The sequence below is a fragment of the Anser anser genome (assembly GCF_964211835.1).
Source record: "Anser anser genome assembly, chromosome: 1".
In the NCBI taxonomy this organism is placed as follows: Eukaryota; Metazoa; Chordata; class Aves; order Anseriformes; family Anatidae; genus Anser; species Anser anser.
In genome coordinates, this window is record NC_139720.1 from 171,281,899 (window position 1) to 171,296,137 (window position 14,239).

The 14,239-nt window shown below is 36.4% G+C and overlaps 1 protein-coding gene across 2 annotated transcripts in view; it reads left to right on the forward strand.

Moving 5' to 3' along the window:
• KLHL1 (kelch like family member 1) overlaps window positions 1-14,239 on the forward strand; it is a gene marked incomplete at its 5' end in the record, with an annotated part of 250,391 nt that overhangs the window by 155,442 nt on the left and 80,710 nt on the right. For both annotated transcript variants that reach the window (XM_083819401.1, XM_083819402.1), the window contains one exon: window positions 10,196-10,382. In XM_083819401.1, the coding sequence (XP_083675527.1) occupies window positions 10,196-10,382 (187 nt within the window). The remainder of the gene's footprint in view (window positions 1-10,195; window positions 10,383-14,239) is intronic.

Sequence of the window (14,239 nt, forward strand, 5' to 3'; positions counted from 1 at the left end):
AGAATTTTTAAAGAATAGGAAATTGCTTTCTGCCTACTGTAAAATTAATATATTTGGGTATTGAATTCTATTCAGGGTATAGTATAATGATATGTCATTAAGGACTATTCAAGGCACTAAATCAGAATAAATATGCAAAGAACATAAAACATTTTGAATAATGCTGTGCCCTTTTGACAGCAACTATCACTTGAAATTAGAAGACAAAATCTTTTCAAGTGGTAAAAGAAAAGAGTTTGTTAGGATACGATCTGATTTGAGAGAGTAAGACAGAGAGAAGGAAACACCAAATAGAGATAAGTACTTTGCTTTGGCCAGATTTTGAGATACATTATCAAAGCAAAATGATCAATTCAGACATACTGGAACTAACGGACAATGGATAATGTAATATTCAAATACTTTTATATTGTTCCTACTCACTACCTGAAGAAAAGAACTTAAAAGCTTAAAAAATTTAATGAAGACCAAAATATTATCCCCATAATTAGTCAATGGCCTGTTATGTCATCTCAGATAAGAACAGTTGAAATGTGTTGTCTTTATTTTAAGATTATTTTCTGGACTCTATACATTTTTCTCCTAATGATTAGTGTTACCAGTGCTCCATCTCAATTTTTAAGCAATAAGTTGAAAAACTTGCTTTGTGTCAGTCCTGATTCTTTGTGGCTTCCAGTTTCCTACAGTGTTAACAGAAATCTCCTTTTCCTTGAGGAACAAAAGCCTTAGAAATCTAGTCCAGAATAAGTCTTCGGAAAGCAAAAAATAATTGTTTTTACAGCACTGTGGTTACTTCACAGTTCTGTGTTTGCATCTCTTAATAAAAAGCTTCTGTCATTACCATTTACATAAATATGGGCTCCTCTGAAGTTTAGTTTTATAATATCAAAATTTACAGTAATATACATAAAAAGTCTGATAATTGAAAAGATCCTGTGGGAGGTCCTAAGGTTCTATACATTTTTAGTTATAATAATATTTGCAAATAAATATCTGTTTTGAAATTAGCCTAACATAATATAAGACTTCTTTGCAAAACAGAATGACTTATGTAGCTGTCTCTAAGGTATGGAAGATCAGGCATGATTATTCTAGCTTTAGTCCTATAGTGGTAGGAATCCGATAATGTTTCCTTATCTCCCCTTTTGGGCAATCACTTTTATGACTGAGGCACATCTGAGGTAGTGGAATTTCAGATTTATTTTCCTTTGATTAATGGAATATTGTCTCATTTCACAGTTTTTACAAAGTAGGAAGTGCTGTCTGAACAATCATGACATGTTTCATAGAATCATAAAATGGGCTTGTGTTGGAAGGGACCTTAAAGATCATCTAATTCTAACCTCCCTGCCATGGGCAAGGACACCTCCCACCAGACCAGGTTGCTCAAAGCCCCATCCAACCTGGCCTTTAACACCTCCAGGGATGGGGCATCCACAGCTTCTCTGGGCAACCTGTTCAGGTGCCTCACCACCCTCTGAGTGAAGAATTTTCTCCTAATCTAAATCTACTCTCTTTTAGTTTATAACCATTCCCCCTTGTCCTATCATTATCTGCTGGAGCAAAACGTTGCTCTCCATCTTTTTTACAAGCCCCCTTTAAGTACTGAAAGGCTGCAATGAGGTCTCCCTGGAGCCTTCTCTTCTTCAGGCTGAATATTCCCAGTGCTCTCCCTCCCAGTGAGGAGGGGAGTGAGAGAATGGTAGTGGTGGAGCGCAACTGCCCAGCTTGGTGAAGCCACCACACTCTGCTATCTACAGATGACGTAATGATAAGGATTTACCAGTACCATGATAAGGATTTACCAGTACCGTGGTGATACTGCAGATCTACATGAGTGTTTTTAGGTACTGACAGAAGTTTTATTTGCTTTTTCTTCCACAATATCACAGTATACCTGCTACAGCAAATACTGTCTTCTTTCCCAGATCTGCAATGTCTTAGATGCTAATTGACCCATTTTATTCTCAAGGTGAGACAGATCTGTGTTCTCTCTCTTCGTGTTGCTTTCTATAGTCTTGTAGACTTGCCAAGAGTGGGGTGCAGAGGCAGAGAGGGTTAATATTCCCTTCCCATGCGGGTGGCATCCTTTTTTTCCTTAACAGTGGTGGACTTCCATTCTAGATGCCAGAGGTTCAACAGAGGAGCATGGGACCTCTCCATCTCTTAGTTGATCATTTCTGTGGATGTGAGTTTTCATTTAATATCATTCAAAGGAAATAATCAAATCAGTAATACTCTCACATGGATCATACTTTTACTCAGCTGGGCAGTTGAGCTCCATCACAACCACCTACCCCACTCCAAAGGGAAAAGGGGAGAAAATACAATGGAAAGGGCTCAAGGGTTGAGATAAGGTCAGGGAAATCACTCAACAATTATCATCATGAGCAAAACAGATTCACTGCAGGGAGATTAATAAAATTTATTACCTATTAATAACAAGCAAGAGAAGTGAGAAACTAAAAGGAAATTAAAAACACCTTCCCCCAATCCGCCCTCTTCTACATACTCCTCCCAAGCGGTGCAGGGGAATGGGGAATGGGGGCTGCGGTCAGTCCCTAACGCTTTGTCTCCACCACTCCTTCATGGTCACTCTCTGCCCCTGCTCCACATGGGGTCCCTCCCACGGGATGCCGTCCTTCCCAAACTGATCCTGTGGGGGCTGCCCATAGGCAGCAGCTCTTCAAGAACTGCTCCAATATGTGTCTGTACCACGGGGTCTATCTGTCAGGAATAGAGTGCTCCTGCGGGGGCTCTCCATGGGCCGCAGCCTCCTCCAGGCCACATCCACCTGCTCCACTGGGGGCTCCTCCACGGGCTGCAGCGTGGAGATCTGCTCCGTGTGGGACCCATGGGCTGCAGGGGGACAGCTTGCTCCACCAGGGGCTTCCCTACAGGCCGCAGGGGAACTGCTGCTCTGTGCCTGGAGCACCTCCTGCCCTCCTGCTGCACTGACCAAGGTGTCTGCAGGGCTGGTTCTCATTCTCACTATTTCAGCTTCTGTTGTCCAGCATTTTTTTCCCCCTTTCTTAAATCTGCTCTCACAGAGGCACAAACAACGTCACTTATTGGCTCGGCTCTGGCCAATGTCTGGTCCCTTTGGAGCCAGCTGAAATCGACCCTTATCTAACATGGGGCAGTTTCTGTACTCTTCTCATAGCCCCTGCATCTCCCACTACCAAAACCTTGCTATGTAAACCCAATGCAAGTGGCTAGGGGAGTTTTCTGAGGTTACTGCAAAAGTAGAGCTTCTCACAAGCTGTGAAAGGTGAAGACCTCAGTAGTAAGGGTGCAGTCCCACAGTGTGCCCACTGTCAGTCCCACTATCTGTCACTGTACCAGTACCAACCTCCTGCTGCTGTGCTCATTAGATTCGACTTTCCTTTCGGCAGTACTTGACTACTTTTCACTCCAGATCTCAAATTGAATTTGCTTCCCTGAAATGAAGCATGCCAACTCTCTGCAGCATTGTGTTGAAGGTAATTTAGAAGTACAGCTGAGAAAGGACTTGTTGTTATGTTTTTGTTGTTGTTGTTGTTTTATCAGTGTTTTTTAAAATGGTAAAAATGAGAAACACAGTGACACAAAGTTACTAAAAATTCTCAGAATATTGGTAGTCTGAGAAATTCAAGCAGCTCCAAAACCAGTATAGTAGTTTAACTCTGCTGAAGTAGCACCAACATGGTTCTAAAAAGCAACAGCTCTGTGAAATTCTACGTGTTACTAAACTCAGAAATCTTCATTTAATGTTAGATACATTTCTCTTTTAATTAAGTGTGTCATAGCTATGAAGTAGTAAGCTGAACATAGTAGGGTTTCCAGGGAAACATCCTTTTTAATTGAATTTCCTGGTCACATGTATCCTGATTAAATGTATTGAATATTTTAATGTAATAAGGAAAGATAGCTATGGACTAGAAAATATTTAAACAGAATATTGAAACAGACAAGATAAAACAGTTGGCTTTATGTTCCATTTGTTTTTTCTAAACAATAGCTGAAATTTCAACTTTTTTTTTTTGTAAACTCACAGAGTTTAGCCCTTAGATTACTCAGAAATCCACTGTTTATCACAAATTAGCCAATGTGACAGAATAAGTACATAGGAGTAGAGGAATTAATATTTTTCACAAAATTATTTTTCTCATACCTGCACCATTGGGAAAAGTGCACGAGATAGCATGTTTTACCCGATCATAACATAACAAGGAGATCTTTATTATTTCTTTCTTTTGAACAAAAAAATATTTTTATGGTTTGGCCATTGAATAAAACTTTATTTATTTATTCATGAGGGAAAAAATGCAGGTTGCTGTCTGCTTTTTGAAGTTTTCAATAGAAATGGTTTCTCATTTCCAGGATGTATTTCTAATCACAAAGAAAAAGAGATGCAGTCTTTATTTGTTGCTGGTGCATGAAATCTCCATATTTTTGGACAGGACAGTGTTCATTGATTATCACTCCTGTATTTAAAACATATGGCAATTCAGTTGCAAGATCTTATAAATACTTATTTTAAGAGTCTAAGCACAGATTATAACACCAGAATATAGACACAGCTGTCTGACCGGAAGTCAACAAATATGATTGTTGGACTTTCATCCTTGCTGGTAAAATAGGTTTGTCATAAAAAAAACTTGTTGTCAATTGCATTAATTCCATTAAGCATTAGGAAACGTAGGCTACTATACATTATCTCAAATTTATGCAGAGGAAACTGATAATTTGATTTCTCAGCTTTGTTGTGCCTGTATGATGATAAATTAATTTTTGACAGAGTACACTGTTTGGTTCAGTATCCCTAAATGATATAGCATTTTGCAAGAGAAAGCTTCATCCTGTTTAAAACTCTGAACGTGATTTGTCTTTAGATCTTTGATTTTTCATCTACTGAGTAGTGTGCTGAGGACTTCAAAGGTGAAAGAATCACAAAAAATGATATATTAAGAATCTTAATATTATGAAATGTAAATTAATGTTATGAAATACAGCTACCATTAGTGTTTATTAGCACACTTTAATATTCTTAGTAATGTGGACTGCATAATAACTGTCATGGTTTAACCTTGGTGGGAAGCTCAGCCCCACACAGCCCCTAGCTTACCGCCGCCCCTCGCATACCCCTCTTTAGTGGGACTGGGGAGAGAATTGGGAAGGTAAAAGTGTAAGAACTTGTGGGTTGGGATAAAGACAATTACTAGGTAAAGAAAAGGATGCACATGCTATCAAAGCAAAACAAGGAATTAATTCACTACTTGTGGTCAGCAAGCAGGGCTCATCACATGTAGCAGTTACTTGGGAAGACAAACGCCATCACTTCAAATGTTTACCCCCAGCTTTTGTTGCTGAGCATGATGCCATGTTATGGAATATCCTTTTGTCCAATTAGAATCAGCTGTCCTGGTTGTGTGCCCTCCCAGCTTCAGGTGTACCCCCAGCCTCCTCGCTGCTGGGGCAGCATGAGAAGCAAAAAAGACCTTGATTTAGTGTATGCACTGCTCTGCAACAACTAAACATTGATGTGTTATCAACATTATTTTCATCCTAAATCCAAAACACAGCACCATACTAGCTATTATGAAGAAAATTAAAATAATAATATATATATATATAATTATATACAATATATAATAATAGCTTAAATACCTTCTTGAGAATTGTATTTTTCTCTACACAGTGGGGAAAGTAAATTAACTTAAAAATGAAACATATCGTAATTATAGACTCAGTTTTCTTGTAGCTTAGCTTAGATGTAAGAAACTGCAAGAAATAATAAAAATTTCAGTGATTATTCTGCTATTCTGGTACTGACTGTAGCTCAAAAATACCAAATATAAAAACATATAGCAAAATTGTATTTTATGTAATACAGTTACTGTCAATATGAAAATACCAGCTCTGAGGGAAGAGAATAAAATGTTGATATTTAAATTCATCAGGTTAGATGTGAAGGTAGTTTATGTTAGATTATATGTTTAAGAAATATGTCAGACTGGTATCCATTTAAATGCACTTCTTGATAAAATTTTAAGGGATGCTATTTTGATTGAAAATAGCAGACTTTGGGAGTTGGCCATTTTCCTGTGAGAAAAGATAATAAAGTTTAAGAATGTTTTCAAGTGTAATTTGTTTCATGTGCATTTTCTTTGCAAACATTTATATCAAGCTCTTAACCTCAGCCATGTACAGTGACACCTTTTAAAAATACTGCCATCAAGGAACACAATTGTCTGCTGTTTTTTCGCGTGTCTATTTCTCTTCTGCCTGTGCTTCATATTATTTTAATAAGAAACTTGATAACCCAGCACCTCTAGCCACTTGTATATAGATGTAAGTATACATTGTTTTAAGTTGACTGTAGTATTAGTGTCTTGTTTTCCAAATTAGTGAACTTGTTTTCCAAAAAAAAGATGCTTTTTCTTGTTAGTTATCTGAAATCTAGACACAGATAAGTGGTTCTGAGGAGTAAACCTTCAATATAGATAACTTTTGTATGTGATAGTGGCTGCCACATACTGAATTTCTGTGGTCATAGGAATATGGCCTTGGAGTACATAGATCAGTAGAAACTAATTGGTTTAAAAGATACGGATATTTTAGGGAGATACCAGAATGGGAGCTTATGACAAATTTAAAGGAGCAGCAGGTTTAATTTCAAATCTATACTGTAACATTTCTCTAAGACTGTATTCATATTAGACATTTTATTTTTTTTTTTTTACAGTCGGTTGTTTACAGTTCTGCTGCTTCTGTTTCAAAGATGCTTTAGGATTTTCTCAATACAATAATCACGCACATTTATAAAAATGGATATGATAGATACTGTTGTTTTATTAGCAAATGCTAGCAAATACACAATTTATATATTTATATAAAAGTAAATATATGGAGGGTCTTCTATGCCTCATTTTCCATTTAAGATAAGAAAAGTGTTTGTTCCACCAGACAAAGAAGGTTGATATGACAATTTAAAACATAAAAATAAAAAATATGCCAAGTTGAGAGAAAGCATATAAGCCTTTTATTATTCCTTGGGAGGTAAAATTAAAGGCCTCATCCTTTCATTTTTTGTTACATGAAGCCAGATTTGGAACACTGACAGAAATTTATTCAGAGCTCCTGAAAGATATTTGACGTCCCCAAATATATATTAGTAGATACATTTTCAGCCCCTTTGTCTTACCTGTCTTCTCTTAGGATGATTAGAGGGCTGGAGCATTTCTCTTACGATGAAAGGCTGAGAGTGCTGTGCCTGTTTAGCGTGGAGAAGACTGAGAGAGGATCTATTCAACATACGCAAATATCTTAAGGGATTGTGTGAAGAAGAAGGAGCCAGACTCTTTTCAGTTGTGGCTAGTGAAAGGCTAAGAGGCAATACGCACAAACTGAATCACAGGAAGTTCCAGCTGAATATGAGGAAGAATTTCTCTACTGTGAGGTTGACAGAGTGCTGCAACAGGTTGCCCAGAGAGGCTGTGGAGTCTCCTTCTCTGGAGTTACTCAAAACCTACCTGGACACAATCCTGTGCAATGTATTTTAGGTGACCCTACTCGAGCAGGGAGGTTAGACTAGATGATCTCCAGAGGTCCCTTCCGACTTCAACCACTCTGTGACTCTGACTTAGAAAGTATGGTAGGGCTCAGTTATGCATTTTCTCATCCATTAGAAAAATTAAGGGGCTCTGAATGACAGAAATGAGTTAAACATATTGAATGAAAACAAATGAAGCCAAAGGAGTCAGGTTCAAAGCAAGCAAAGGGAGGTAAACCTTCATATGCATCAAGACATAGACTGAATTTGTTGTCAAAACATATTGTTGATGCAAGAAATTTACATGAGTTCAAAGGAAGATTGAACTGATTTCTGGAAGATAAGGTCCCTGAGAATTGTAAAATGCATAGAAAAGACATTCAGCTCAGAAGGTCCTTGTTCTGAAAATTGGACGCTGGGGAAATATTAAGGAGGATTACTCTGTATATGAAACTAGTTTTATGGCTTGCTCCCTGGCTTATGGTCACAGTTGGAGACAAAATACTAGGCTAGATTACTCTTATTTCTGTATTTTAATAACCAGGTCTACTGACTGTTAGGTCATCAGCCATGTAAAATAAGAGTTCTGGTGCACCAGCTGAGATACTGCAGTATGTAATGCCTTACTTTGGAACTCAATAAGTTCAGTTCATGACTGATACCTAAAATCAGAAGCAACAGTGTGCTATTTCCATGTACTAACTAGTAATGTTTTGGATGTCACAGAAAATGTGATCTGAAAAAGGCTGAAAGATTGATAAAGGACCTTCACACATTCTTCATCAGCAGTTGGAGTTCAGATGACAGTTAGTCAACAGTCCTTAAAATGAATCTAGCTGCCTGTATTTGGTTAACTGCATTGCAGTTTGCATATGTTTGTATGTATGTTTCTGTGAGGGTGAGGTTTCTTTGTAGACACTGAGGACTAAAGTCTTCAGCATCATTGCCATCAGCTGCATCTCCAGAAGCAACTGTGTCTCCAAGACAGGTATTGTATAAGATCTAGAGGTCTTCCAGACTGTACAGGTGTGGTGCCATATGCAATTAAATCCTGTTTTAATTTGTATAGTCAACAGTATATAGGGATCAGCATCTAAAGGTAATACTCAGTTGCCTAAATGTAGCCATTGAGAGTCTGATCCACTTCTGGTACCTTAGGGAAGCTGAGACATCTGCATGGGCCTGGCAGGTATGATGCAAAATCTGTGTAAGGGCTGAAGTTCACCGGACTGGCATCAGATCCCAGAATTGTTCAGGCAGGAATGGACTTCAGGAGGTCTCCAGTCCAAACTCCTGCTCAGAGTCAGCTATGAGGCTAGGCCAGGTTGCTTAGGCAATGGGATCTTGAAAATTTCAAGGGTGATTGTCTAGATTTCAGCTGGGATGGAGTTAATTTTCTTCAGAGTGGCTGGTATGTGCTATGTTTTTGATTTAGGAGAATAACACACTGATAGTGCACTGATATTTTAGTTGTTGCAGAGCAATGCTTACACTCATCCAAAGACTTTTCAGTTTCTCACGCCGCCCTGCCAGTGAGGGGGCTGGGGATGCACAAGGAGCTGGGAGGGGACAGAGCCAGGACAGCTGACCCAAACTGGCCAAAGGGATATTCCGTACCACATGGTGTCATGTGGGGCAATAAAACTGGGAGAGGGTGGGACCACTGCTCTGGGACTGGCTGGGCATCGGTCAGTGGATAGTGAGCAATTGCATTGTTCATCACTTGTTTTTATGTTTATATGTATATAATTGTTATTATTTTCCCTTCCAGTTCTCTCCCCCATCTCACTTGGGGCGGGAGGTGGGGGGGGTGGCTGGCAGGTAGGGAGTGAGCGAATGGCTGTGCAGTGTTCAGCTGCCTGAAAGGTGAAACTGCAACAGTGATGCATAGCATTTCAAGTGCTACTGGATACAGGCAAGTGAATTCAACATTTAACATTTACAAATTCTTGGAAATATGGTAATATAGTAGAATGTTCTTTCAGCTGTATTCATTGAGTATCTGTATTCAGTAACTACACTACTAATAGCTAGTAACTATAGTAACTATAGTAACTATACTACTGATAGCTTTTACACTAATTACAAAGACGGTCACATTATCTGGATTATTAATCCTTATTTTTTCCAATAATACAGCAAATCAATACATGAAAAACTTACACAAGCATTTTGTTTGTTTGTTTGTGGTTTTTATTTTATTATATTTTATTTTATTAGAAATAAGGGATGTTCCTGGAAAGTAAAATACATAAAATACTGTATAATGGTGTTATGTGACAGTGTTATGTGACTACATGTTCAGGATGCTTACAAAGAGATGCCTTCTGGATCCTATCAGATCCAGAAATGTTGGAAACCATTAAAATAGATAAGGCTGTAGCCTACAAGAGAATACTTAATTTTCTTCAGTGACTTCAGTAAGAGACAGATAGTAGTCTTGAGGGATGGTGAAATAATCTAAAAGTTGCTTGGAATCTTTTCAAAATCAATTAAATATCTACTTTCCTGGCCTTCTTTCTGCAAAAAGGATCCTGCAAAAGCCTGTATTCCACACTGAAGTCATGTACTTATGACATCATTTTTGTGATATCTCATTGCATAGTATTGCTTTCCTAGCAATATGACAACATTTTTTATTTATGATCTTGTCATTCACAGACACTGGCTGACCTAGAAAACCACACACTTTTTAAGGATGACCTAGAATGCCAGAAGCTTATTCTGGAAGCCATGAAATACCATCTTTTACCAGAGAGAAGAACTCTTATGCAAAGTCCAAGAACTAAACCTAGAAAATCTACAGTTGGCACACTTTATGCTGTTGGAGGAATGGATAACAACAAAGGTATTAAAGGATATTCATTTATAAACATTATATTGTGTATTTTCTTCATTAGAAAATAATGAATATTGAATAGGGATGCATATGTAAGTCAATCAAGAATTGCTGCTAAGACCCAAGTCTATCCAGAAGAGCTGCCAAGACTTTTGGTCCAAATAAAATCCAATGATATTCTAAGAAAAATGTAATGCTGTTAGAGAACAGAAACTGAGATTTGAGTTCATTCTTTGTTCAAAATTATTAAGATTTCCAAGAAGAATTTATACAAAATATCTCTAGTGAGATTAATTTACTTTTGTTTTAGCTTTCTAGAAATTCTGTTTCATTTATAAGTCAAATGTGTAGGCAGTTTTTCTAATCAATGAAAAAGGCAGTTTTATGTGAAGTGTATTCCATCCTTAAATAGTTGTCTTAAGTCTTTTGGATGAATCATGCTCTTTGATGCCAAAAAAATATTTCTTTAGAGAAAAAATCCAGACAGCTAGCTTTAACTAGATTATGACTTTCTCAACAGCTAAAGGAGGGTGGAATTATCCCATTTTACTAGTTTAAAAAGTAGGAAGCAATAGAAATTTTATCAAAGTATTTTGTCTTTATTTGTTGTGAATTGGAATTATGATGATGTGCTTTTATAGCTGGCAAAGAAATCCAATTCACTGATTTATTAAATAAAATATTTGAAATAAAACAAGCTGTATAACAAGCCTATATATTTGTAAAGGTTCTCATTATTAGTTTTCCCTGAAATTTACTAACAATTCCACAGTATCTTACATTTGTTGTCAATATTCAGACTGAATAATATGCATTCGGAAGCATAAATTCTAATCTAACATAAAGTGTTCTCAAAAAAAAATGGGAAAGATGTATGACATCTCTGCTTGTGTGTAAAAGAAATGTTGGGAGAATAGAAAAATGTTGAGAAAAGAACCAATGCTTATATATATATACACTATATCCACAGATTATTTTTGACCTTTAAACATTTACAAATGTTTGTGCAGCTAAATGTTAGGCATGCCTTTAGATCATAAAATACCTGAAATACAATTTTCCTCTTATTTAGGACAAATGGCTGTGAACACCTAAAGTATTAAAGTACTGGGAATGACCATAAACCCAGTTTAGGTGCAGCTGTATTTCTTCTAGGTTACTGTACAAATCTGTTTCTGGTTCATATAGCAAATCAAATATAAAAATATTTAGGAAGACAGCAAAAGTTTAGCATCCATCGCAGAATCACAATCTGTTTTGCAGGTTCAGATCAGCCAAGTGATCTGAAGTGATTTATTTCTGTAGCTGAAAGTGAGAACACAGCACAACAGAGGTTCAGCCCTCTGTTGGTATGAACTCCGACTTAAAACAGAAGTACTAGATCTTATATACTTTTACAGCAGATAAAAAAAATGCTTTGAGAAGGGGCCTGATACAGCAGAGCTGCATCTGCACAGAAGACTGTTAGAGTGGGTGTAATGTGTTTCTGATAGCTCTGCAGCCATGCAGAATCGACTTGTATCTGTTCACCTCATCCCTCTCTCGCATGTGATGCTGCCATGTCCATGAATAAATTTTAGGCCCATGAGGCTTGATCCCCACATCTGTTCAGAAAATCAGAGCACTGTTTGCATATTTTGAAGAATTACTGTGAGTTCATAAAGCACCCCTCTTCGGGTCATGATACGATACTAATGCTGTATTACCTGTCCTCACTAATGATTTTTTTTTTTTCTCTACAACTTTTTCTATTGAAGTGCTGACTTGGATTACTATTATTCACAATGATTTATTTTAAATGTTTGCTGGTGTTTGCAACTAAATATGAAACTGCTACATATAAGATGGAGAAGAGCTAAGCAAATTAGCGATTCAGTAGCTAGTGTATAAAGCAGTGGGTAAGTGCTGGTATTGTGAAAATATTTGAAGTTTATGTGGCCCATTACATAAAAAGTAGCATACCATGCTAAAGTAAGTTTGTTTTGAAATCTCCTCTATAATTATTCTCCTTTTCCATATAAAAAAAAGTGATAATTAAACTCCAGCAGACGGTGACTGGAATTGTGCTTGATGTGAAAAGTTAATGCAGCGTAGTACTAACTGGATAGAATTAAATGGAGCAAGATTAGAGAATTTCATAATTTTAATTCCCTAAATTCCCCAAACCTCATTTCAGTCTCTGTTTCCACCCACTGTTGTTTACTTATTCATTTAATTTAAAAGACATATATATATAAGAAACTAAGAATAAGATTGTCTCTATGTGGTTACATTAACAGAATGAGATGAATAAGATATAAACTTCTGACAATATTCTCTTCATTTTACCCATTCATATAGTCATACTAACTCCTGTAATTTGAATTAGCAGGATTTAATCATCTAGTAGTAGACAAAAGCTGTCTAGATGCACATATAAAGGAGGATGATAGACTGAATTAAATGAGTAAATTCATGAAGTGACAATTAACAATTTCTGAGAATGGAAAAACACTGACTTTTTACATCAGTGTAGCAATCCCAAATGCAGAACAAAAGCTGTGTGGTAAAACACAATCTTTACAATCTGTGTTGGTTAGTACAATGGAAAATTAAGATGGGGAGAATACACTTCCACAGCAAGAGGAGATCAGTATAAACAATTGAACAGTGTTGTATTGAAGAGAAGAAAAGAAGAAAAGAAGAAAATACTTCAGCTAGAATGTCTTCCATTATAATGTGACGGGTCATTAACAGAGAGGGCAAAGGTGATTTACTGAAACACTGATGTTAAAAGTGTATCTTTCTTTAATCTTCTGATTAGATACAAAATCTGTCAGGAAAATTGCTCTGAGGGTAAGAGGTGAAGTGCAACATTAGTCTATATCAAACCATATTAGAAGTCCTTTAATTGTTTTTTTTTTGTTTGTTTGTTTTTTGTTTTTAGAAAGATCTTTGCTTTCACTACAGCAATAACAAAAATGCAAAGTTTTGATTTCTAGTCTCTGCTGCTTAAAATCCCATTTTGCATATTTCCCATTTTGCATATTTTGTCTTTTCTGTAATAGCTTTCAGTCACTTGTAATAATACTTTTTCTTTACAAATATGTTTCTGCAAATGTTGTTTATTACTTATAATTACACAGGAATGTCATTTAACATTGTTCCTTGAAGTTACTCTTTATGTTAGTTATCTTCTAAGTTTTTCTGTTGTTTTTGTTGTTGTTTTTAATTTTTATCAAGCTTTTATCAAGACTCCTCACAACACACTTTGCTTGCACCTTATTTATTTTAATTTTAATTTTTTCATTCTCATAGAGGCACACATTAAATACAGAAAGAAATACAGAAAGAAATACTGATGTTCTCAGTCCTTTAGGAGTCTACTGGAAATACTGTAAATTAAGACAGAAATAGAGAAAGCATTGCATCTTTCCTCTTAGTTCATTCTTGTTGGTCTCTAAAATTTGTGCTTGAGATGCCTATAACTTGAAAATCTATATTCTTCATGTTCAGGTTAGTGCTAATTCATTAAAAAAAAAAAAAAAGAGAAAAAGTAAAACCCATCAAAATTGTTTCATAGCATTTTGCAAGTTTTGGAAATTACTAGAAACCACTTTGTCATCACATACGAAAATAATTTGACAGTACTCATTAAGCATTCATTTGATGTATATAACCATCTTGAGAAAGCATCTTATATTCATCTTAGTTGCATTGTATTCACAATTTTCAGTGTAAAGTAACTGAGTTTGATTTTCAGAACGTGCCTGTAGTCCTGGTATTTGTATAATACACAAACAGCAAAATTTACTTAAGAAGGCATAGTATTTTCTTTAAAAAAGATGGAAAAGAATTAAAGTCCAATGAGTTCAAAACTAAATTAC